Source organism: Apis florea, unplaced genomic scaffold, assembly GCF_048593485.1.
Source record: "Apis florea isolate Af1SG1 unplaced genomic scaffold, ASM4859348v1 contig_3764_pilon, whole genome shotgun sequence".
NCBI classification, from domain to species: Eukaryota; Metazoa; Arthropoda; class Insecta; order Hymenoptera; family Apidae; genus Apis; species Apis florea.
In genome coordinates, this window is record NW_028256841.1 from 213,166 (window position 1) to 238,641 (window position 25,476).

General features: G+C 47.2%; 1 protein-coding gene across 2 annotated transcripts in view; it reads right to left on the reverse strand.

Annotated features, from left to right (window-relative positions):
* The window catches only part of LOC100864189 (uncharacterized), a 38,310-nt gene that overhangs the window by 9,721 nt on the left and 3,113 nt on the right, over positions 1 to 25,476 (reverse strand). Inside the window, exons 2-3 of one of the 2 annotated variants that reach the window (XM_086915041.1) lie at positions 24,511 to 24,990; positions 21,432 to 21,586 (exon numbers count right to left, since the gene is read on the reverse strand). In XM_086915041.1, the coding sequence (XP_086771167.1) occupies positions 21,432 to 21,586; positions 24,511 to 24,990 (635 nt within the window). The remainder of the gene's footprint in view (positions 1 to 21,431; positions 21,587 to 24,510; positions 24,991 to 25,476) is intronic. The other variant, XM_031915064.2, reaches the window with a different exon arrangement.

A 25,476-nucleotide genomic window follows, 5' to 3' on the forward strand; every position in this document is an offset into this window, starting at 1 on the left:
CGGGGCTCGTCGTGGCGAAGGCCTGGCTTCCTCTTCGACCACGGCGCGGCCCCGGAAAATCAAGTAATTAAAATACAAGTTAACAAGTGATTACTTGATTCTTCGTTCCACTCACCCAGCCGGGGATGCGTTTCCGCGCTGGTTCAAGGGTGGCCGTGCTCGCGTCGTCGGTCTTGTCGATTGCGAGGACGAGGAGGGGTAATATCCGGTACAGTGTTTCGGTTAGGGTGACGAGTCGTGGCGGCCAACTTTTTTCCAAAAGGGGGAGGGGAGGTGGACGAGTTGGATCATTTTCTCGCGGGGTTGAGCGAGAATTTATTTAAATTGCTTTACCGGGAGGAAATCGTAATTACTGTTTCAGTCTGTCACTGTGCAAGGGCGATGAGATCTTGAAGAAAGGACTTGAATGGATCTTGGTAGAACTAGATTATTCCCCCATCCTTGTTTCAGAAAATTTTCAATCACCTTTATTTATTCGAGTTTCGTTCTTATTTTTAACGACGTGACGATGAGTAAAGCTTTTTCGTTTTTTTTTTTTTTTTTTTTTTGAGTTTTTTTTTCCCCTGAAATAATAATTTTCGAATAGCTCCGTGAAATATTTCGAATCGAAGAGAAATCTCGTAGACCGATTTCTGAGAGCCAAGACGAAGCTAGTGAAGTTATTAACGTGCGGATAGACATTTGGCAAAAGTTACATCGTGGCAACGAAAACAGCCGTCCCCTTCTTGGTCATCCCCTAGAAAGGGGAATCGCATACGTGTGCCCCGGCTGCTAAGCCACCTTTTTTTTCCCCGACGAGGAGCAAGTTTCCTAAGCTTGCGAGACAATCGTTGGGCGATCGCGCGGCAGATGTGGCCCCGACAATGAGCTCCTGGGCCCTCGCCCTTCATAAAAGAGAGAACTCAAGAGAAACGGTGGCACGAAAAGGCAGAAGGGGCGAAGGGGGGCCCCGGTTCTGAACACACACGGGGGGGGGGAGGGGGTTCTACACGACACACAGGGCACAGACTTACGAGGAGAGGAAGGCTCCGCGTGCCGCACGCGCCGATCTTACAATGCACGCTCCTCGTGTGCCCCTTGCTTTTCGACTCCCCTTCCCACTTCTTTCTCTCTTCCTCTCCCTCTTCTTTTATTTTACATCTGGCTGAAGCCTTGAAGCCCCCCTCCCCCTTCGGCCCCCCTTTCAACACGGCTCCCCTCGCTCGAGCTGATCCTCGCCCTTTTTCTCCTCGATAACTCGTTTTCATTCTCTTAACGTCAAGCTTCGGGGAGCATCACCACTGTCGGACGGACGGACGGAACGAACCTTGGCCTTCCGTGGCACACGCTTGGCTAATGCGAATCGTTCGAGTTGAATTTATCATGCAAAGAGCATTAGAACGAGCGAGGAGAGGTTTGGCGCGAGCCACCATTCATAGTAAACTACGTATTATTATTATTATTATTATTTGCATATTTTCTCGTAACCGATGGCGGCCGAGCTCACACATTTTCTATTTATATTTCTACACATTTTCTCCCGTGTTATATTGACCCCTTTAAGTTGGAGAAGTAAAAAAAAAAAAAAAAAAAAAAAAAAACACGCAACACTCGGAAAAGCGTTCCATAGCAGAATACGTTCTCTCCTACAGCTACTACAGTAGAGTGGATTTCGACCAGTCCAGCGTGTATCGAACTGGCGCATATACACCAGGGGACAAGAAAACAATCAAACGGAACGCGTTGAGCCGGCGGGAATGCGGAGCAATTGTCCGGTCTGGACCCACGCGACTCGCCTCATTCAGGAAGTTGTTCCATGGCGGCCGCAATCGCGGTTCAACAAGCAGCCGCGCACCGACCCTAAAAAACGAGCATCGAGAGTCCGGACGGTCCGAAAAAACGAAAAGGGTTCACGTTCTCGTACAGCCTGAGAGGAAACGTAACCCGGTTTCTTCTCTTCCTTCCAACCTCTTGGCGCTTTCGGTTTTTCGGCTTCTCTTAAGGGAAAGCCGCTCTCGGCTAGCGTGCAGACGAACCAACGAGCCAACCAACCAACGAAACGGGCGGGCGTGCGAGAAAGAGGAGAAGAAAGCGGTTACAGGGGGTGGGTGGATGGGTGTAGGATACTGTACGATACGATGTTGGAGGGGTGGTTTTTCAAAGCTTACGAGGAGCGTAAGAGAGAGTCGAGGTTCTGGGATCGGTGGGCGCGCAAGCCGAAGCCGGGCGAGGATCCGGGGGGGGGGCGGGCGGGCGAGGAGGAGGGTGAAAGGTTGGTGGAGAGAGGGGGAGGGGGGCAGCTGCTTTGAGCGGTTTCACTCTTCAATGGTCCCGGACTATCCCTCCTTCTGCGCTCTCCCGTACTAAGCCCCCGTCCGCCTTCACCACCACCCCTCCTCCTTCAACCCCCGCCGCCGCCGTCCTCCTCCACCTCCACCTATCGGCCGCGATTCGCGTCCTCGTCACACGTCGGCATCGGCCAAGCATTTTTTTATTCGATCGATTTTTTCCTCCCCCCTCTCCGACGGTCGAGCCGCCGCCGCCGCCGCCTCCTCCACCGCCACCGATGCACCGGCCGCTGTTGCACTATGCATGTGCAGCCTCGCGTGCATAAGGTGCGAAAGCCTGGACTAGACTATTTGGGTAGTACGGTGCTCCAAAAAGACCGAGCTCTAACGTGGCTGCACTTTCAGCTTCGGGTTGGCCGGCGGTGATGGTGCTCTGTCACCCACCACCGGTGTCACCTTTCGCAACGATGCAACGATGCACGGGATGTCAGACGAGCGCGGTACCCGACCCTGTTGTCGATCACTTTGCTTTGCTAAACGTATTCTTTGATTAAGGGATCGAGCGAATTTTTAATGGTTCAATTACCGGGTTCCGCTACGATGCATTCTCGAGCGTCTTACTTGACCGTGGAATTCGAGCTCCCCTCCCCCTCGGGGGTCTTTGACCTTCTTCGACTGTGCGCTAAGCTCGTCAAGCGTTCTTCGATTGGTGCGCGTATGCGATCATTCGTCACCCATCGGGGGAAAATGTTAGTTAAAACCTTCTTCGTATGGAAGAATATTTTCGGCTTCATTTCGGATTCACGCGCCAAGACTCGAACGGAGTGGAATTTTTTATATATTATAGAGGTTGATTATCGCGTGACGCAACTTAATTCTTTCGTATAATAGTCATAGGAACAATGCGGGCGAACGTCTCGTCCGATGGCATCGAGGATACGTGTTACGAAAGTTGAACGGTAGTTCGAATCCGATGGGTTCGTTGTTTTCTATTTTGAGCGGTGGAAGAAGGAACGAGAGAGGAAGAGACGATTCCTTTATTGGAAACTTGAAATTCGCGATTTTAAAGAATTTCTACTTCTACTTCGTATCGCGTATACGACGAGAAGATTTTCCGGGCTGGAAAGAATCGATTGCACGAGGGAGACACGCGTGTACATATTTATGAAACGCAAGAAGCTCGTGTCTGTCGGTCATCGACTCTCGTTAACCGCGAGAACCACGAAAGAGGCTGCTCTCGACGCCAGTGACGATTTCTCTGGTATTCTAACCTTAAATTTTGCACATCTGTCCCGAAGCTCGGATGCCTGCTGGGACGACAATGAGGCAGTTAAGTCCTCGGTGCATCGGCTGAGTACACACGGCGTGTGGGCAGCGAGAGACGAAAAAGAGGGGAAAGAGGACAGGCGGAAGCGAGAAAGAAGGAAATGGAAGCAGAATGAGCGAAGAGCGAGAAGGAGAGTAGGACGAACCCCTGGCACACACGTCGCACGCGGGGGCAAGAGCGGAGCCACGGAGAGTCCGGGTGGCACACGGAAACACGTACACACGCGGCAGAAGCGTAGGAGAAGGGTTACCTAGGTTAGGGACTCGGAAAACATCCTTTGTCGAATACCCTACCGGGACCGCTTCAGCCGCCCAGCAACTCGTTCAACCCGCTCAAAAAAAAATCAATAATTCTTTGTCGTCAAGTTTACCTCCTGTCGTGCCACGCTAAACCACATTACGGATCCGCAGCCTGAAAGAGCCGTAACGCGAAATAGTGGCGCGGGTCTAGGTCGCGTTTTTTTCAAGGAAACCACCAGCCTTCTTCTTTATTTCATCCCACCCCTCCCCTCCTCTCCTTCGTCGAATCGTACGATCATTCTCGCGAAAATTTTCCACACGTTTTTGCCACCAATCCGGGCAGAAATATTTTTGAAAATATAGACAATCTTGGATTTTATTAATGGAGCACAATTCACAATTCGAAGCGGATCGATCCGCTTATGAACCGAACGAACGAATGGAATTTTGAAATTTTGCAATTCGAATTTTCTTTCCAATTAATTTCACGTGTAAGTAATCATCGAGATAACGGGGAGAATTGGATGCGTCAACAAATTGCCGTCGTATTCGAAACGATTGCGAGGGGATCTGTACAGAGAAGGGGGGACCGTTTCCAAGAGTATGAGAAATTTTGAAAAAACACAGCCGCCCCTCGTCCCACGGAAAGTTGGGAATATCGTGAGATCATCTCGTGATCCGATCTACCGAAAGGCCGTTACGCGTGCGATGAAAGATGGCGACGTGACACAAGGGGGGAGGGGGGATAAATAGGAGGAAAAAAAAAGGCAAGAGCTGTGCAAGAGCGAAGGGAGATGGAGAACGTGTGAAAGACCGTGGAAGAAAGAAAGAGATACGAGAGAGACGGAGAGAGAGACTCTTTCAGGGGTGAGACTCATGGCAGTAGGGCAGTAGGTTAGCTAGGGGTGATAGACACCCTCCCAGCATCTTTAGTGTACATAGACCGTTGGGTAACGGTAAATAGGATTTGGTAGACAACTGTCTGCCATCGGGGATAGGAGAATAAGGAATATCTTCTGCAAATGTTCGAGCAGTTCTTAAACGATACCATTCTCTGGTAAAAAAAAAAAAAGATTATTCAATTGTTAACGATGCACACTTTCGATGAACGAGGAAGAGGAAAAATTGTTGAGAAAATAAAATTTTTTCCGAAACAATTTTAATATACCACGCATCTCGGCGCTCTTTCGCATCCAGTGAAATCTTCCGTTCTATGTATGTACTTAGGATCGATAAAGATCTCGACTCTAATTTATTTTTTCACGAATTATTTCTTCATTGAGTCCACGCGATGATTATCGAGAAAGAATACATCGAGGCCTCCATAATTTCTTCTCGCACGACACGTCCGTTGCCACTCCTTCGACAACGACACGACGGCCTACTTGTCGCCCGTATACCGTGTCGTAAGATAGTCGTGGTTGGCGTGCTTCGTTTGCCCGCATGCTCGCGATGCGCTCAAGAGAACTGACTCGGCATATGGGCGATTTACATACGACGCCAATAAGAGTCCCGTTTCGACGGCCATTGCCCAGGCTCCGTGGCCTCCGCGCCCGCTTCGAATGAGTTCTTTTGGAGGAGCGCCAAATTAAAGGTAACGTTAACAAGCCGGTGGCTTGTCCCTTACGAGGCTTTCACGGAGGCCCGCCAACGAAACTTTTCCATCTCTTCGCTATAGGTATAATTATCGATAAGAGAGAGATTTTGCTTTCGACGAAATTGTACACGATGATGCGAAATGATAAAATTTTACCGATCATTCGAGCGTCTTTAAATTTATTGCGCGCCCTATCCACGGTGAAAAAAGGCACTCGATCGACGCCCGAACGAGAAAGTGCAATCCTGGCTACCGGCTAGCGGCGAGGGAAGAGTAATATCCAGGGACGAACACTGTTTGATCTGGCTCGGAGCCACGGTGTAAAGGACAGATGCAATTTGCCTGATATCGTTTTACTGACAAAAATATCGAATGACGTGGCGCCGGGACCAGTGACACCGACCCTCTACCCGGTCTTCGAGGATGGACGACGGATATTATCGGTTGGGCCGCCTCGTTGTTGAATTTCCTACGAATCCCTTCTCTCTTTGTCTCTTCTTTTTTTTCTCTCTATTTTTTTCCCTCGCATTTTCTTTCTTTCTTTCTTTCTTTCTTTCTTTCCTTTTTTTTTTCATTTTCTTTTTACTCTTCCCCCCCCCCTCCCTCCCCCTTTTTTTCAGGTGTTGTTTTTAAACCAAGCTCTTTCACTTCACTCTCTCTCGTCCAGTTTCACGAGCCCCGGGTTTATTTTGCTTCTGGCCTGGGTATCATCGAGTCATTCGCGTTCATTGATCTCTTTGTTCCGCATAAGGTTCATTGATTACCAGCCTTCATCGACGGGGTTCGTTGAATTTTGAACTAACCGCGTTGCTCTATTATTTTGCAATTCGCTCTTTTGATGTGCCGCACGTTGGTCGTAGCGTTTTACATTATATCGATGATCCACGGCTTCTAACTTTCCGGCACAACTTTCCTATCCGCGCTCGATTGCGAGAATGGAGAACGGTGGCGCGAGCAACTTTGCCCTTTGTCCACGCGTGAACGTATCCTCTCTTTTTTTTTTTTTTTTTTTTTTCCCCATCCAAAAAATCGAATCATTGAATCCAACGTCGTTCGTTTCAAATTTATCCGTATTTTCGAATTGCTCGATTCGAACAATTATCTTCCGATTCGAGAAGATCGGAAACAGAAACAGAAGCAGAATTTTCGATTCTCTCGTTCATTTCGAATCTAAAAAGATACACCATCGTGTCCATCCTTGCCTCGAGAAAATCGAGAGAGAGAAAAAAAAAAAAAATTAAAGAGCAATCTCGAATTCAAAGTTCGTAGTTGTCGCAAAACGAGGATCGCGTCGTTCCTTGCCTTGGTTGGGGAGAAAGAACGCGCGCGAAACGTATGAAACGGGAATCGTGTGGCGCGCATTGTTTCGCAATCGGGTGGCGAAATTGCAGAAATTTCGAAGGGGGCACGGATCGGGAAATAGCGTCACCGGTTATTGATTGCAGCATCACTTTCTCTGCCTGCCGCGTGTCGCGTTGCCCCGGCTAATGAGTCTCTCTTCCCTCTTCCTCCCTCCTTTTTTCACCCCCTCCCCTCTTTTCAGCGCCGGTGCTTACCTCTTTTTTTCTCTTCCCTCTCCCCCTCCCCCCGTTTCGAGGCTGGACACGCAGATGCGACCAGATAGGAAAATGGTGCGGATCGAAATGCATTTCGCCTGCTCTCGGTCTCTCTGTACGTAGGCGTCAGAGACCCGGATGAGATTCGAAAACGAAGAGAGGGAGGAAGAGGGCGTCAGAGTGAGAGAGAATGAGGGGGAGAGGGAAATAGAGAGGAATATGCGAGGAAGAAGAGAGCGAGGGGGGAGAGAGAGAGAGAGAGAGAGAGAAGAAGGGAAAGGCCGAGGGTGGTGAACAACGATCCTGGACGAGAGAGAAAGAGAGGAAGGGGAAGAGTGAGTGGCGGACGTAGAAGAGGTAGGAGGGTAGATGGAGGATGGGATTTCAAACGAAATCAATTCAGAGTCGCTGTCCAGTCGAACGTTACCCCCGCGAGTGGCGGGGTAAATGTTGGCCGAAACAGTAATTTTACGCTCGGTCCACGCCGATTTCGAATCCCGATTCGCTTTGCCGCGAACCGCCACAAGAGGCATCGGACCGATACCCCGTGGGATTAGCGAGAAATTTAAAGTTGCATCGGACGAGCCACTATCGTTTTACGCGTGATCGTTATTTCCCCCAATTCCCTCGTCCGTCTTTGATAATTCATTAAAATTGATCGAGCCTGGCCTGAAACGTTAACGTTTGAATTCGTGAATACGAAAATAGGCGAAGAAACGAGAATACGCGTTCGCTTCTCTCTTTAAAAAAAAAAAAAAAAAAAAAAAGGAGGAGAAGAAGAAGAAGAAGAAGAAAAGAAACAACAAACAAGAATCTCGAGCGAAGTAGCAGTGGTAAGGAGGCGAGGGAGGTAAAATTAAGTCGGTGTTTATCGGATATATAGTTGGTATATATATATATATATATAAAATAAAAGAAAGACGCGAGAAAAAAAAAAGAAAGAAAGAAAGAAGAAGAAGAAGAATTCGTGGCGTAATAAATGGCAGAGGTATAAGTACTCGCACGAGGTAAGAGGTTTTATTAAAAAATACTTAAGTGCCGTTTTAGGAGCGGTGAATAAATGATGCGCCGCGAGATAGAGGTAGAAGAATGGACATGTAGAGCCGAAAGAAAGAGGAAAGTAGGGAGGGCGGAGGGGGAGACTAATTCGAGGGTATAACGAAGTCGACGGTAATCCATGCACGGACAATTTCATTTCTGCCGTCGTGAACCCTCTTTCTATCCCGCACCCCCTTTTCCTCCGGCATCTCCTCCACCACCACCTCCTCCTGCGCTACATGTTTTCCATCCCTCTCGCTCCTATCCCACTCGCTATCTCTCTCGCCTCTCTGCCTCAGCCTCTCGGAGCCTGCGCGGTAACTTTTTTGATAAACTGTTTTCCGCATTTTTCGCCAGTGGATGTAAATTAAATCCTCCATGGAGGCTGGAGGAGGCTTGCATCTCCCGGTTGCCCCCAGGATCCCGCCACCTCCCTCGTTCCCCGGCCTGCACTTCCCTCCCTCCCTCCCCCTCGGTCCACCAGCCATCACGGCGGATACAAAGCCGATTAGGGCGGGATACCGGCTACATTATCATTTCACGTTTTTCGTGCGGAGCCCAAAAACGAGAGAGGAAGAGAGAGAGAGAGAGAGAGAGAGAGAGAGAGAGAGAGAGAGAGAGTCTCCGGGCAACGAGCGCCTGGTATCTCGACGGATGACGCGCTCGCTCGCGCGCCAGATCCTGCGCGCACTCAGCGCAGGAGAGGGTGGATGATGTAGTAGACGCGCGTTTTCCCTCCCTCCCCCTCCCGCCGCCGTGGAAATCCTTCGAGCGTGGATGGAAAATGACGGTCGATAGCTGGATCCGCTGTGATAGCGGATAAACGATTATTATCCACGAACGATTCCAGGATTTCAGAATTGTGGGTAAAGAAACGATCGGATGAGGAAGTGAATAGAAGTACGAGTGTGTGCTTGTTACGAATTTCGAACGCGTTTGAAACCAGATAGAAATGTAACGTTGCATAAGCGTTCGAGCGAAAATAGGAATCGAAGAGGTTAGGATGGATGCACATGGATGCAGATAGAGCCGATCGAAGATCAGGGCCAGGGTTGAGAAAGGATATAATAAGCGAGAAAAGGGGAGATGACAAGTAAATTTAAAGAATGGGCGTAGGTGGAAAGTGGCCTGGCACTTGCCTTAACGATCTCACGCTGGAATTAATTCGCTTAAAAAAACGGGTATTCTCGTTTCCGCGTTAGTCTTCGGCCTTAGTCGCGAAACTTCCTCCGCTCTTCTAGCCGCGTCTGAAAAGCGCGCGACCGCCTGCCTCCACGGAAAACAATTACCTCCGGTTGAAGCGGTGGTTATAATATAAATGGGAGGGAGGGAGGGAGAGAGAGAGAGAGAGAGAGAGAGAGAGAGAGAGAAGAAAAGCGCGAAGGGGTTCAAGGAGTGGAATCAGTGTCGCGAGAAAACCGAGGCCGTCCCGTTAATGACTCCACCAGCCTCGTCTTAAGGCAAGAAAAGAAGATATTCGTGTCAGTTGGCCTCTCCCGGCCGCGAAACGAAACAAAAGGAGATCGCAAAGGAGAACGATCAATATTTAGTTAGCCCGGGACGCGGTCAATATCGCATTTTAATTCCGTGACATCCCTTTCCCTCCTTCGATGTAGCGCGCGCGCGCGCGTGTATATGTGTGTGGCCACAGAGTTGCGCCACAGTTTGAAAAGAAAGAGAAGACGAAAGGGAAAGAAGGGATGGGAGGAGGACAAAGAGAGAAAGAAGGGAGGGAAAAGGAAAAAAAAAAAAAAAAAGCAAGCACCGTATTCGGCGCATTCATCGCGGACGATGAATTTTCTAGGTCTCCTTGCTCGTGCTAGCAAGCTCTCGGCCGTTTGCTTGCACTTGCTAGCTAAGTAATGCATCGGCAAGTAGCGGAACCGGAGCAAAGCCGCCGAGAGGGAACTAGGCATCGTGCCAAGTGTTTCCTTCGCGGATCGGCCAACTATTTCCGATATTTCTTAGGCAAAGAGGCTGATATTGTACGGTAGCCGGCAGATGTTTCGCCGTAATTTGCGCCCGGCAGGAATGCACTCGGCGAACAATAGGAATACGGATAACGAGCCCTCGGACCCAGCCTCATACGGCCCGGACAATAAAATTCTTTAGAACGTCACAAGCATTTTTCTCGAGATATTAAATACCCCGGGAATGACGAGACTCTCTCTCTCTCTCTCTCTCTCTCTCTCTCTCTCTCTCCGGAGGCTTTACGTAATCAGGCCACCGTGCAATATCCCACCGTCCCATCAGGGATCTAATCAATCGTCCCGAGCCCATCGTTTTATACACCATTCCGCATCGATGCGGGTTAATAATCTAGCCAATGATCGAATCATAATTGCCCCGTCCGTCTTCCGCAAGAGATAAATTTTCAAACGTTCCTGATCACGAGTTATTTTTCCTCGCAGTTTTTCAACCCGTGAAACCTCTTCTCTTGACTTCGAATCTCTCTCTCGAGGGGGTGGAGAAGAAAGGAGAGGAGAAGAAAATGGAAAAGAAGCCGCGTCTTTCGTTCGTCCTTCGTCGTTCGGGGTCAACGAACTGGTTCCGTTCGACCAAGCCGGGAAGAAGACTCCCCGAGGGGGCATCGTGGGAGTGGGGTGGGGGTGGATCGGTGGCAGAGAAAAGAATCTTTGGCAGGGAGTGTACCGTACTCATGCTGCAAGTAGCAGCTCATAGCGGCGGATTAGCCTTGCAGTGGCGATGCTTACATCCCCTATAAAGTCCCCTGGCATCACCCTCCGCCACCCCTTCTCCTTTTCTCTCCCCGCGCGGAGGCTCGCTCCCATCGAAACCCCGTCAGCCAGCGCCCCCGCCTCCTTCGTTGTTCCTCCCGCGATAACCCTGCGGCCACCGCATTGTCTGCCGCCCAGCCAATACCCGTCGTGTTTCTCGTACTTGTGTTCATTATCAAAAAATTCGAAAAGGACACGATGCTCGTGCTGCTGGTGCTGCCGCTGCTACGGCTGCCGTCTGACTGCCGTTTGCCCGCTGCAACGCCAGCAGGAACCCCTTATGTTGTACGCTGACATTTCGCGAGGGTGGTAAGCTTGTTCGTTCTCTTCCTTGCTCGTCCCACCCCTCCACCCTCCCCCCCCCCGTGTCGAGGATACACACTACCCCTTCCCTTTCTGATCGTTCGCGGGCAAAGGTGTCGACAGCCAGGTTTATTACTCTCGAGAAGCTTTTCGAGATTTCTTTCTTTCCGTCGGCGATTGAAGGAAAAAAAAGAAAAAAAAAAAAGAATCGATCGATCTCGAAAAGATGGCAACGAAAAACGAAGGGAAAGGGCCGTGATAAAAGAAGAGAAAAAGAAAAAACGAGGTTCGGTATCGAACGAGAGGGAAACAACAAACGAATTCGCTTCGTTTCACCCTCGCTCACCCGCGTATTTCTCTCGCTCTTTCGGGTTATCAGAACGAGCGATGAGGGAAAAAAAGAAGAAAAAAAAAAAAAAAAGAAAGAAAGAAACTGGTGCTCCGGTTGCTTGTGCAGGTATATATATATATATATATATATATATAGCATTCGAGTTTCAAAGATGACTCCGGAGTCGTGTACCCGGTAACAAAGGGGTAATCCCTGCGGAAGCCGGGTCACGGGGAGGGCGGTGTAGGGTCGGCAGTGCGTGAAAACCGCGAAGAAAACCGAATAAGAAGAGAAATAACGTTAACCGGAAGTTTACGGCGCTTCGGGTAACTCGTTGCTAGTCTGACTTCCGGAGAGCAGGGAAAGAAAAGGGGTAAGAGAGGGGGGGAGAGAGAGAGAGAGAGAGAGAGGGTGTTGGATTGTTGGCGGGTGGCAAGGCGGGCGAGGGGCGCGTTGCGGAAGAGAGAAGAAGAATGCAAACCAAGACAGAGATTTCGCTGCCGGCTGAGCGTTGTGAACGGAGTGTAGAAGCGAAGGAGGGTGTAAGAGGAGATGGAGGAGGCAGCTAACGGTCGAGGAAGGCGAGAGAGGGTTGAAGGAGGTCGTGGTGTGGGCGGACCGCGCGCGCGAGAGACAGAGAAAGAGAGAGAGGGAGAGAGAGGGAGAAGGAGAAGGTGGCAGCGGTGCCTAGGCAGTCGAGGTGCACGGGCGAGAGAGAGCCAAGCGCCACTAATTAGTGCCAAGAACGTAATTAAGTAATTTTTAATTAAGTGACTGCCGTTTACGCGCACAACCACCACGTACGAGGTAAGCTGACTCGATGCAGGGTGCTTCATCCCGGCTGCACCGCCATAAGCCGGATTACCCTTCTTCCGAAAAATTCGCTTCCTCGCGGGAATTCGGCCGACAAGCTCTGCTATCCTGCCGCGCCAAGATATCTTCGTGCAGTGTTGAATCGAATATACGATCGTACGATAATTCCAACGTGCGATATTCGCAATTTCTACGTTGGAGAGTTTAAGAAAGTGTGAATAAAATTCTCGAAATGAATTGTTATACGAGTGCGTCTTCTTGTTTTTCTTTTTTTTTTTTTTTTTTTTTTTTACAGGTGCAAAAACACATATGCATGCACGTGTGTACTTGTATGTAAACGATGCGACTTTTCGAGGAAAGCAGCTCAAACGACAAGCGATACAAATTTAACGATCGAATTGAATTGGGGGGGCGGATGAATGGAAAAATCGCGATATATTCGTTCGAGCAAGGGGTAAGGCTACTCTATGGCTACTATGGAAAAGGAAGTAGTCTGTTGGGAGTCGGTATTGTAGGTACCTATCTTCAGAAGACCAGCGTCAGCAATGGGGGTGGTAGCGGTAGCCGAGCAGCAAGAGTGTATCCAAGTATGTATCCAAAGAGTTGCCACTCCATTGTGCCGTGCACTGAGTTTTTAATTAAGGAGCTGGCGCGAATTCCTCGAGATCTTGCTCAACTATCTATATAACCCGCTCGTCTCTTCACCGTTCCGTTCGTGCGTGTACACTCTTTGGCAGATGGGCGGATGTGCAGGACTCGCGCAACTGTGTTGCAGCACAGAGACGCGGAAGAGAGGAACGAGAAGAACGCGGTGAGGGCCTCCTTTGTGTGCCTCCTCGAGGGCCTCGCGGCGGCATCTTCTTCTTTCCCATTTCTTCGTTCTCTACCCTTCGGAGGAGCAGGTATAGCCGTCAGCAAGGCCGCGGCCCGAAAGTCAAAGACCAAAGTTTCCTTCTTTTCATTAGAGGGTTGGTCCTGGCTTGCTACGCAACTGCCATGATACATTTCTCTTTCCACCTCTTTCTACCCCTTTCTTTTCCCCGCGCTTTCGTCCTCATCGTCTTCTCCTTTCCCTCCCTTTTCCTACTCCTACCATTTCTTACTGTTCCTGCCATCCCCAACCCTTTTCCATGTTCGATGTATTACCTCTGGCCCTACCACCTTCATCTCTCTCTCTCTCTTTCTCTCTCTCTTCGTTTCTCTTTCGGCTTTTGTCTCAAAGAACTCGTGCTGCTCATTTCGCCCGGAATCCTTTCTTTCTCTCAACGACCGGACTCTGTCGACGCGGGATGAGAAGGAGAAGTCGAAAGAGAGGACTTTCCCTCTCAGAAACGAGCCGAAATCCTGAAGCAAGGAGACGGTAGTAATGTCAACGATCCCGAAGATGTGCTTCGTTCCTGTTGGACAGCCATCGTTTCGTTTTTCGCGATGAATCAACTTCGTTGGTTCGAGAGCAAGAGAGGAAACGAGAGAAAGGAGAAGGACGTTCGAAAAATTAAGCCTCTTATGCTACAATTTCTTTCTTAAATCGTATTTTATACGAAACGAAGAGAGAGAGAGAGAAGGAAAAAGAGAAGACACGCTAAATGTGAAATAAAAGTGTTGCTCGACGAAGCAGGAAACGAGTCCAATTACATACATACATACATGTCGCGTGTCCAAAAACCGTAGCGACCAGCGGAAAAGGACGAGCAAGAGAGACTCGTGAAACAGCGAGCAGGAAGCAGGCAACGAATTGAAAGAAGAACAGAACCGGAAGAAGCGTGGGCAGAGCGGGGGGAGAGAGATATTCATAGATGTGGAAGTATAGAAAAGATTACGAGAGCATAGTAATTACAAGGCTCGCATTCCTCCGGTTCTACCCCCCGAAGCCTCGCGTACTCCGCGCCTACGAACACGAAACACGTAAGCACGCGTCTCCTGCACGCGTTTACCTACGAAACGTCTGCACACGAGACGTATGGCTCGACATCTTTCTCCTTCTTTCTTCCTCTCCCCCTTCCTCTTTCTCGCTCTCGTAGCTTAGCCGAGTGGGTGTACCCGGTGTCTCTACTACCTCAAGGCTCGAATTTTCTCCGGCTACCCCACCCTCCTTCTCCCTCCTCGGTGGTGGTTTGCAGCCAGCTTATTCCTCACAATAAGAGAAAACCGGGGCTCGGTCGTCGTCATCGTTCGCGTATGGGTGCACACGCGTACGTGCATACGTGCAAGAACACGCGTGGCGACGCTCGTGTCTAGCCTTCTCGCTAAATGGCCCTCGCCTGCTCTCGCCTGTTTACCACCACGGCCGCCCACGCACGCCTTCCGCCGCCAACCTATCCCTCCCCGCCCAGCCAACCCCCAGCGTCGCACTTCTCTCTCCTCCTACGAGGCATGCACAATCTTGTGGGATTAAAACGCAAGCCATCCACGGCGGTGGAGTACACGGAACACGCGCGTGGTCCCGCGCCTGGAGATTGACTGCAGTCTCTCACACAGCCCGTTTGTAGTCGAGATTTCGGTGAACGTACGGGCTACCACCTCCCTTCTCCGCCTTCAATTTCACTTTTCTCACTATTTCTTATTCTTTTCATTCGCCTGTACTTTCTTCTTTTCTTTCTTTCTTTCTTTTTTTTTTTGACGCGATTTGAAGGAACGATTTTTTACTCAAGGTTTATTTTGAAATTAATGGTTCCTTTCTTTTCGTTCTATTTCAGTCGATGCGTTTCGTTTATCCTCGTTCATATCTGATTTATGAAATCGGTGGAAAAGTAGAAACTATAATTAGACTAATTTTAAACGTGTTTCGAATAGCTAAAAATCGAAAATTAATCTTGGTGGCGAATTAGCGACACCGCAAATATCCGCCTTTTAATTCGCGTTCAACAATTATCCATTCGTTTGTTTCCTTTCCATAAATAAGAAACTGTGGCTCAAAAAAAAAAAAAAAAAAAAAGAATAATAATAATCCGTTAAAACAAAATTATCGGAGTCCTGATTTTTCGAATCGAAATAAATAATCCGGTTTTTTTTTTTTTTATTAACGATGGACTCGCAAGGACGACGAAGAAAAGTAGACGCTAACGACCGGTCACGTGCTCGTGGCCAGGTAGATAGGGGTTGGAAAAGGAAATTCCTGTTTAGAAAATTACCGCGTCATTACCCTAACCACCGTGGTCAGCGGGGACAGGGTGGTAATGTCCACAACGAAGCACGATCGTCGGTTGATAAGGACGAGGCGAAGGAGAAATTAGAAAGAGAGACGCGCACCCTCGTTGAAGAATTATCGAGGATTTCGAGACGATAAGCAACCCCTCGAAAGCGTGACTGGGTAAATTCATCGTCGACTTCATTATTCGACTGCTCGAGAGCTTTCGATTCTTCGTTTACAACGCACACTTCCTCTACTTATTACTTTTACTCGCGTTTAATCATTAACCCTTCCCCCCTCCTTCTTCTACGTTTATGTTTATCCACGTTGGTTTTTTTTTTCGAAGACACGTCGCTGTTCTTTACACGGACTTTATTTCCCTCTGATTGTGGGGATTGTGACGACGAGTCAATGAGCGAGGAATTATTGGTTTATCAACCGTTGAAGAAGTATGTATAATCGATTGAGAAATGTTGGAGAAAATTTCATAGTGATTTTTAATCAGTGAGTTTAGAGTTTTGTCGAATATCACATGGAAGATTGATCCGTGATGATTCTTCAAATAAAATCTTAATCTTGAAATATATTTTTTAATATGCATGTTCAATTGAGAAAGCATTTACCATAGATCCTTTATTTACAGGTTGATGCAAAACAATTTATTGATTTATTGATTTAAGAAGCTATTCACATGGAGCAAAGAATACTTTCTATTCTTCCAAATATTTATATGATTACTTTATATTTATCATTACTTTATATGATTCACATTAAATTTTCTTTTAAGAAACATCACGTCGATCTGTAAAAGTATCTAATATAAAATATCCGTTAAATTAAATATTTCGTTAGAAAAAAGTCGCATGATAAATCGAAAAAAAAATCGTGCTCCTCAATTTTCATTCAAATACAAATAACATTGACAAATAACGTGACAAAAACAAAATATTTCCAAAGAATGTATCTCCAGCGAAAATTTCAATTTTCTAATTCGTAACTAACAACTTGATAACTCCCCATGATAAAGAGGAATCAATCCTTGTGCAATATTTCACCAACGTGACGTCAAAATATCCTAAAGAACGCCTCCTCCTCCATCTATTTTCCACCCTGTCCTCCCACGATTTCTAAATTGGCTCGTGGTCGGTCCGACGATCACCGAGGAAAAGAAAAAAAAAAAAATTCCCCGCTGAAAAAAAGTGGTTCTCTCTCTCTCTCTCTCTCTCTCGCTTTCAAAAGAAGGAAGAAAGAATCGCGGGCGGCCTTTTATTCGTTACCGAGAACCGGGGCTGCTCCACGCGACGCAGATCCATCGTGGAGGCGTCTCTGTGTCGTGTGTACGCCACCGCTGTCCATTATACGACATAAAATTCCTTCCATCGCCGCGAGATAAGATCTTCCGGGCCGAGTCGCGTGTCCTACCGTGAGATCTGATAACGTACCAACCCGAGTTCCCGCGCATCTCACCCTTTCTTCCTCCCTCCGCCTACGCACCCCTTTCTTCCCACCCCTTATTTCGCGCACAAACAGACAGAGGCGGAGATGCAGGCAGATATAGCGAAGGAAAGAGAGAGGGAGGACACGAGCATGACACACGTTCGAGGCGCGCACACAGGCGTCGCAACCCTGTCATCGACGACCCCAATCATCCCCCCCGGCAAGCTTCATCGAACGAAGGCTGTCAATATCGTCGTCGGTATAAGCAGATCCGATGATGTACGCTCGACGTCAACGAGTCTCCGTAAGATATCGGACGTGCTTTCGATTCGACGTGCGCGTGAGAAAATAGGGTGCGAAGAATCGCTTTGTGAAACCTCGTCCCTCTCTTTCTCTCCTCTCGATTCCCTTCCCTTCCGCGCTTTCCACGACGACTCCCCCTCTCACCCACCCTTTCCTCTATCGTTACGTCTTCTCGATACGGGACCGATAGTTTCGTTGAACGAAGGAAACGTTCTTACATGAAAGTATTTTTCTCTCGGGTCGAGAATGTTTTATTAATTCTTAACGCTTGCCGCGTAATAATTAGCTCGTCAAAGGGTAATCTTTTTTCGCGAATACACTTTTTCGAATAGAATTAATGAACAGAAATGAACTATCTTTCATGGAGCGAATTTGTATTACTTTCGTAATAAATAAAGAATCGCGTGTTACAAGATAGTTTATAAATTGTTATTTTCACGAACAATGTTGAAAGATTGAAACGCCTGCCATATGTATACATATGTATACATATATCTTGTCGAATGAAAAGCGAAGTGAGATGCATGTACATTATGTTTATCAATTTTAAATGCGATCGACGTTTTCCCCGGCTGGAATTTTTGATGCGGACAGTTAAAGATGGAAAAATTATCGGGATTTTATTCACAATTATTCACAAGGATTGTCGAATGAAATTGCAAAAAGGGAGGGTTTTATATACGTGATAATTATCTTAGGATACAGTTCACGTTTCTTACTTCGATTTCCAAGATTATTCCTCTTTTTTTATTTATCATTCATTTCCCCCCCTCTCCTCATTTAAAACTATCTCCAACACTTACGCTACACATTAATACAAATAAATTTGCTATTTAATATCAAGGGTAAAAAAAAAAAAAAGAAAAGAGAGGCAAGAAGAACAAGAAATCCAATTCAAAATATTAATTTCTCTGATTTTTATCGATCGTATCGATCGATTCCTCCCTTATTTTCCCGTGCCGAAGATTCATCACCTCGACAGCTTCTTATCTAAATCTCGTCCATAATTCACTTCGATTAGAAACGATTCGATGGTCGGGCCGAGGAAGGGGGATCGATCATACCCGTCCCTTAAATCGAACGTCCTCCACCGACGATTCTCATCGGTGGAAGATTGAAAAGGGAAGAAAGGGAGAAAAAAAAGCGTGGACGACGGTAAGTCGGAAGTGAACTCGGTTCTCGTGACAAAAGTACAACGTGAGGAGGAGGGTTGTTGTAGTCCGTGTAGCACCCGTAGGCAGCGTAGAATAATGTGGCGAAGCATTTCCGCATAGGAAGCCGTGCATTAGGCTATCAGATCGAGCACGCTCGACAACGACTGCCGTACCAGAGCCAGGAGGAAAAAGTGTCCGGGGTAAACCCTTACGTGATTAGTCGTCAAAGGAGAGAGGGTCCGTGGGGTGAAAGTGTGCCTAATGAGCCGCGAGATTGGCACCTTCGTGTCGTCCTTTAATCGCCATTTTACGGGAAAACTTGTACGAAACTAATATGCAAGGATTATCAAGAGGAAAGTTGTCAATTTCTCCCTTTCACGATCGTTAGGGGTGGCCGACGGGGTAGACGCGGGTAATTATTTATGGACACGGCCAGGCTGGAAGCATTGAGATTATAACAGTTCCGAGGGGTGGATCTTTTTTTTTTTTTTTTTTCCTCCCTCCGCGGTCAATTCTCCCTCCACCGGATAGCAATAGTTTTTATCTGCCGCGGATGGGTCCGCCGCGTTAATTTTATCACTTGGGGCTTAGGGTTAATTGCGCACCGTTCTGCCCCCGTTTCGAAAGGAACGAATGCTCGATCTTTCGGTGCTTTATTAAATCAAAAGGGAGATCGAAATCTCCCTTTTTTCTCTTTTTGTTTCTTCTATGCGAGCCTGGGAAGAAGTCGAGGGAAAGAAGGGAGGGTGGACGAAGGGCCTTGTATGTAGGGCCTTTCGGTTTCGTCGATCGTCGTTGAAAAAGAGCGGGAGCCCCTGTCGTGTTCGTCTGGTTCGTCATCGGGAGTAGCTACACGAGACGAAGGAAAAGGGAAGAATGGGGGCGAGGAGGGGGTGGTTTAGGTCGAAGAAGAGAGACCGAAGACCCCTCCGGTCCCGACACGACAAAATGTACCGAAATATATTCAGCCGGTAATTAGCTTTGTGCTTAACGGCGGAAGCCGGCCTCCAATGCAATTTTTTTACTGGACGTTTGAAACTTTTGCAAACACACTCCTCCCGTTCCTCTCTTATCAACCACTCTAACCGATTCTCTTTCTCGCTGCCTTCTCGATGGAGAATGTTTCGAGAGAACGAAACAGGGCCATGAGGAGGAGGGAGGAGGAGGAGGAGGAGGAGGAGGATGAGATTGGAGGAGTGTGGAGCGCAAGAGCAACGGCACGAGGGACAACTTCCTCCGGTGCAACTGATTCGCTCTGCTGCCCTTTGCTCCTTTTTTTCTTTTCTTCTTCTTTCCACGGTGGACAAATGCGCTCGCGTTTTTTTCTTCTCTCTTCTCTTCTTTTCTTTCTTCCTTTTTTTTTTCTTTTGTGGTACTGCGCTTTCCGATCGATTATTCGTTCCACGATACAGAAATCAGGAAATGATTTCGAAATTATTCCTTCGGTACCAGCTTCGAACAGGCGATTCGAACGTACACGTTTATTTTCACCGTCGGAATAAAATTTCGAACAACTTTTTCTTTTTTTTTTTTTTTTTGCGCTCATTTTCCCCCGGCGGAATTTTAAGTGTACCCTTTCCTCATTTCCATGGGACCAGCTTTTTTAATGGACCTTTTCCTGCGTTAATTAAATTTCGCGGCCGGTCTCCCCCTGCTCGCCCGAGTGCTTCGAATATTTCGTACGAGATCAACGGAACGATGATGGACACGATTCGATGCCGATGATTGAAACTGAACCGTACGTGTATTTCATAATCCGTATAAATTTTCATTGCTAATTTCGAAACTGTGATTTACTTTCTCGTGATAATCGAGGGACAATTATATATATATAAAAAAAAAAAAAATAAATGCTCCTTATACTTTTCACTTCAAATTGGGTAAATACGAAACAACACGTTCAAACGCTAGATCATCATTAACCTGTTAAATTAACCCGATAAATTAAAAAGTATCAGAAGAATCGATAAATCGCGTATTTTAAATTCCACTAATTTTCCTAATCCGATTCCATCGCGTCAGAAAAATTCCATTACTCATAATAACCAATATGAAACAAAATCCACGATACATTTAACCAACGTTATATCACGTAACGAACCAACAAATATTCTTTCCTGGAATAATACTATCATCGCGGAATGTTGGAGGTCGGCCTCGAAAACTTATGGTCTCCAAGAGGATGGGCGTCTCTCGCGATAAGAAAGCGGCAATAATGTAGGGACAGAAGCACGCGCGTTTCTCGGCCGCCTTATATCTCGGATCTGTACTGTACTCAGCCTAATTATAATCAGGCTAATGCCTGGTGGTACGTGCGATGGTACCAACGATGACTCCTACGCTCTTCATACCTGGCCGCAATGTAGCCGCTGTTACTTATCCCCGTCCGAAGAGAGGGGTAATTAAGATTCGGACACACCCATCGTGACTCTCGTCTCTTGGGTTCTGACCGATTCTACGCAGGGAGTGGTCGATCCCTTGAAAACCTCGTCCTCGTTTGCATACACAGGATTCGCGTACATCCTCCGCGTTTCTTTTAACCGCGCCAACACGGAAACCGGGGAGTGGCGTTACGATGTCAATCGAGGGAGGTGTTCCTCGTCGATTCCAGGATCTACGGGTTCCAAGACGACGATATCTCATATCGACGATCGGTCTTTACCAGGGGGATGTGGAATTCGAACGACGAGTGGACGGTGTGTTATGCAAATTCGTACGTTGATCGTACCGAGGATCGGGGCTCTGTTCTGGTAAAATAAGGTGCATGCTGTTTTACGAGGACGAAGGATTGTTCCTTTCAAGCGTTTTGGAAACGTGTTGGAATGTAATTTTTAATATAAATAAAGATATATTCAGAAATTAATAATATTAATCGATCGGTAATTTGGAATAATTACATATATCGAAATGATATTTTGTTTCTGTTAATTTTTAAAAACGAATATTTTTGACAAAATATATAATTCTATTAATTAACGAAATTATTCATTAGAAAGTTTAGTTTCAATTATCGTTCAAGATTCGTGATTCCTCGAATTTTAGAATAAACAAATCGAGCGCGTTAGAAAACGTAGAAATACATGGGAAATATTTGTACGGCCACATGTTACAAAATCTTGACCGTTATTCGAAGTTTGAAACAATCCTTCGACTTCCGTGGTTAACCGTAAATTCTCAATACAATATTGCTGTACTCACCGGAAGTTGGAGAACCACTTGACCAGCTGCGCTGTGTTGTTCTTATTGAACCTGATGTCGGGGAAGTACATCTTGAGAATGGACGAGGACGGGTACCTGACCCAGAAGAACATCAGCTTCGCCTTCCTCAGATGTATCGGTGTTAGCATCGACGAGTTCACCGTGGTTAAGGAAATATCACTTTTGCTTGTCAAACGATCGTTGAAATGATCGTTATCTCTATCATAAACACATTCCAACGCGTATAATATCATAGTCATCATCATCTTTTCATCTATTCATAACGTAATTGTGTATTTATCGGTACAATTATTATTACAAGATCCGTTTTTCTTTCATTATATTCTTCAAACAGTAATTTGTACTCTTTGCTACATGATGCACGATGAAGCAGTTTAGCAGCAATATACGTGCAATTTTTTCTATATCGAGGAGGAAGAAAAGTATGGAAAAATGGGTGGACCAGCAACAAAACAAAATTCGAAGAAGGACGACGTTCTGTACGGCGATCTGTTTCTGTGTACGCAAAATATCTCAAACTTAATCGTGTTTCCTTCGTATCAAATTGGATTAGAAATCGTACAAGCTGTGGATGTCGCGAGGGTAGTAGGGCTCGAAACGTTCTCACCGAGGTTGACCCACGATTGGCCACGTATCCTCAACGGAAGCCTTACCGATTTCTTATCGGTAATAGGATCTCTTCATGTGGTTTCATCGCATTCTTATTTGGTTAATCCTGTGTCGAATCTGCCGCGATTCGTCCGTCCCTTTAAGGCGTGCTCTTCCCTGAACAAGAATTTCATCCCCTTTCATCGACCAGGCCGAAACAAAAATGAATTCAAACAATTTTCATTCGAAAGAGGTACGATCGAAACACCGGAATACAGCCAAATAGCAATCTTCTAAAATTCGAAACGAAGAAGAGGGCGAGAGAGAACGTAACACCTGTCGGTGTGATCGTCGCTCTCGTCGTGCGATGTCGTTTCCTTCACGAGCGAACGATTCGACGAGTGTAGATCCGTCCGCGATGAAGGACGCATTTACGCGCGCTCGTCGATGGGCGATAACGAGATGGCAGACAGTAATAAGGGTTATTCCGGCGGAGGAAAGTCGAGCAGCGTGAAAAGCATATTTGGATACATGGAAGGCCGGCAGGAGCAGCGACAGACAAGGGTGAATCCGGAGGTGAGTGGTGAACAGCAGGTTGCGCCGCGCCGGTCATGCGCTCGACCTACCCCAAGAGGAGGGAGTGAAAAAAATGCGCCATTGATTTTACATCAAAGGCCGACTAAAAAGGCGGCAAAGAACGCCGCGCTGCCGATCGAACGACCCGGACCAACACACGCCGATGCAGTTCCACCGGCGTTGCATCGTTGCCGACGCGTTCACCTCACGCCCCCGCGCGACACGCGTCTTTTTTTTTCCTGGTCGAGGCGAGAGGGGAGAGACCCCCTTCGATATATTTGCAAGTGCTTTCGGTGGTAAGTGTTGGAGAGAGAGAGAGAGAGCATCGCGAGAGGCTATCCGGCCGGGTCATGCGTGATAATCGAGCTGCTGAACTTTTCGCGCCTGTTGATCACGCTTTCAGACGATCGTTCTGAGAGAGAAGGATGTGTCTTAACTTCGCCCGTTCGCCGAAGCTATTTTTACGAAGTCAAAGCGCAGTGCTACGAGGTCACTTCGCTGCCTTCCCCGCTTATGAATGCGCCGCGTATTTTTGCGTGGCCGGTTTTTCCATCACGAGGGGATGATATATAACACGCGTTCAAGTGTTCCTGCCTCTTCATCCTTCGTCGAACGCGTCACCGTTGCTACCCTTCGATGAAAGATATTTCCGTGAAGAATAGAAAACGCCCCCCTCCCCCCTCTCTCTCCCCCTCCTCCCCTCCTTCTCCCGATTCGACTCGACCAAGGAAAAATGGATGGCAACGAGGTATACAAGGACGTTTAATAAAGGATCCGATATCGGCGTAAGGAATATAAAGTTGGGGGTCAAGTCTGTAGAGACGGAATTCCTACGATGCATTCTCTCATACGGTCGGGGAAGTAGTAGAAGTGGCTTATCTACGATAAGTCGAGGAGATGCTGGTGAAGGGAAGTTCGCCGCGGACCACCTTCTATTTCTCTCTCTCTCTCTCTCTCTCTCTCTCTCTCTCTCTCTCTCTCTCTCTCTCTTTCTCGTTTCCGTGGTTAAATTCCGAAATTGCAGGACAGATTATTGGCTTGCAAAGTTGGGTGAGACTCGAGGCCGAGAGGGTGGGCCGAGTAGGCAAAGAACTTTCGACCTCGCGCGTTGTTGCCGGACAAACTCTACTCGTAGGTGCAGCCAACATTAGCCTAACTCCGTGGCAAACTAATCTAACATTCGTCCGAGCTTCCCCCTTTGCCGCCTACCCTTACTCTTTACTCTCCGACTTCCTTCTCCTTATTGGCGGGACTGGCTTTTTCTCTCCTACAACTGCCCGTTGTTTTCCAAAGTTTCCAACCTCCTCCTTCTCCTCCTCATCCTCCTCTCGCGTTCCCTTATGCGGGGATTTCTCAGAAAAGAAACGTAAAAAAAGGAAAGAAAAGAGGAAAAAGAAAAAACTGGATTCCTAAGCATCGTCATCAACTCTTTCTCCTTTATACCATTTTTTAACGCTCGTTTTTTCGCTCGTCTCTTTATACAGCTCTTTAAACCGCGCATGCCTTCCCCCGATTTAATATCAAAAGTTCCATCCTACTTTCTTTGGAGAACGTTCAGACTCTGTCCCTTCGCGATATTACCAGTCGCGTTACAAAGTCGGCGGAGATTCCGCGCGTGTTGTTTCTCCAACAAACAGAGAGATACCCGTTTTCGAGAGGGAACTTCGACAGTTCGCTAACTATTACACAAACGGCGTGCCCCCTCGTGTTTGGCGCGCATCGTTCTGGACGTTCTCCAACTCTTCCAACGACCAAAAGGCGAATCGAGACGATCTCTCTTTATTATTATCATCTTTTTTTTTCCTTTCTTTCTTTTCTTTTACGTTTCTCTCTCTCTCTCTCTCTTTCTCTCTTTCTCTCTCACACACACAACATTAGCATTAGAAAAGGATATTGTAGGCTGAATCCCGTCGTAGCTGATGTCGTCGGAGTTGCAGTCGTTGGGCCGTTCGTTGCTGTCCATCCTGAGATGTCCATAATCTGGACTGCCATGCTGGGCAGCCGCCAATAAGGCAGGATGCAATGGCATGTGGGGCAGTGGAGGGGAGTCCCTGACATCTACACCTCCACCCGGAGGACTGGCAGGCAGGTGATGTGGGCCAGGAGGTGGTACCTGGCCTGGATGACCCGCGTGAGGGTTGAAGAACGGTGAGTACGGCGAGAACACTTGGCTTTCGTGGAGACTCGGGTTTGGTATCGCTACGCTCGTTGGCAGGGAGACTGGCAGCATCGGTGGTGGCGGGTGATACGATCTCGGTGGAGGCGGGGGTGGTGGACTCTCGCTGCCTCCTTGCGACCCACCACCTTCCTGCGCCAGGATTCTCGACACCGTCCTCGGCGTCAGCCTCGTGTCCGTCACCTGCGGAGGGAAATACTAATTGATACATCGATTTTACAATCGTGAAATTCAGTCTCTTAGCCTACTTAAAACTAAACTAAACTAAAAGAGTATATTTATCCCTCGGGATTTACGCGGTTTCTTTTCTCTTCCTTTTTTCCTTTCTTCTTCTTTTTTTTTTTTTTTTTTTTTTTATACGGTTAAATGGAAATTAAAAAGGAAATATTTCTAATTTGGTCTATTTTATTTTTTTGCTTCTCTTTCAAGTATCAATATTTTTTGTATCAATATATTTTTATTTCCGTGTAAAAGAAAGACTCTGCGTAAATCGAGGGATACGTATATTCTGTCACTGACGAATATCTATCACTTGTATATACAAATATTGGATATAAAAGTATTCAGCTACTCGAATATTTTGTAAGTATATATGTTTTATTTTGAAATGAAATAACGAATAATTGATAAAAATATATTTCACGTTTTATATTTTACACACAAAATGTAGCAAGCGATCGAAAT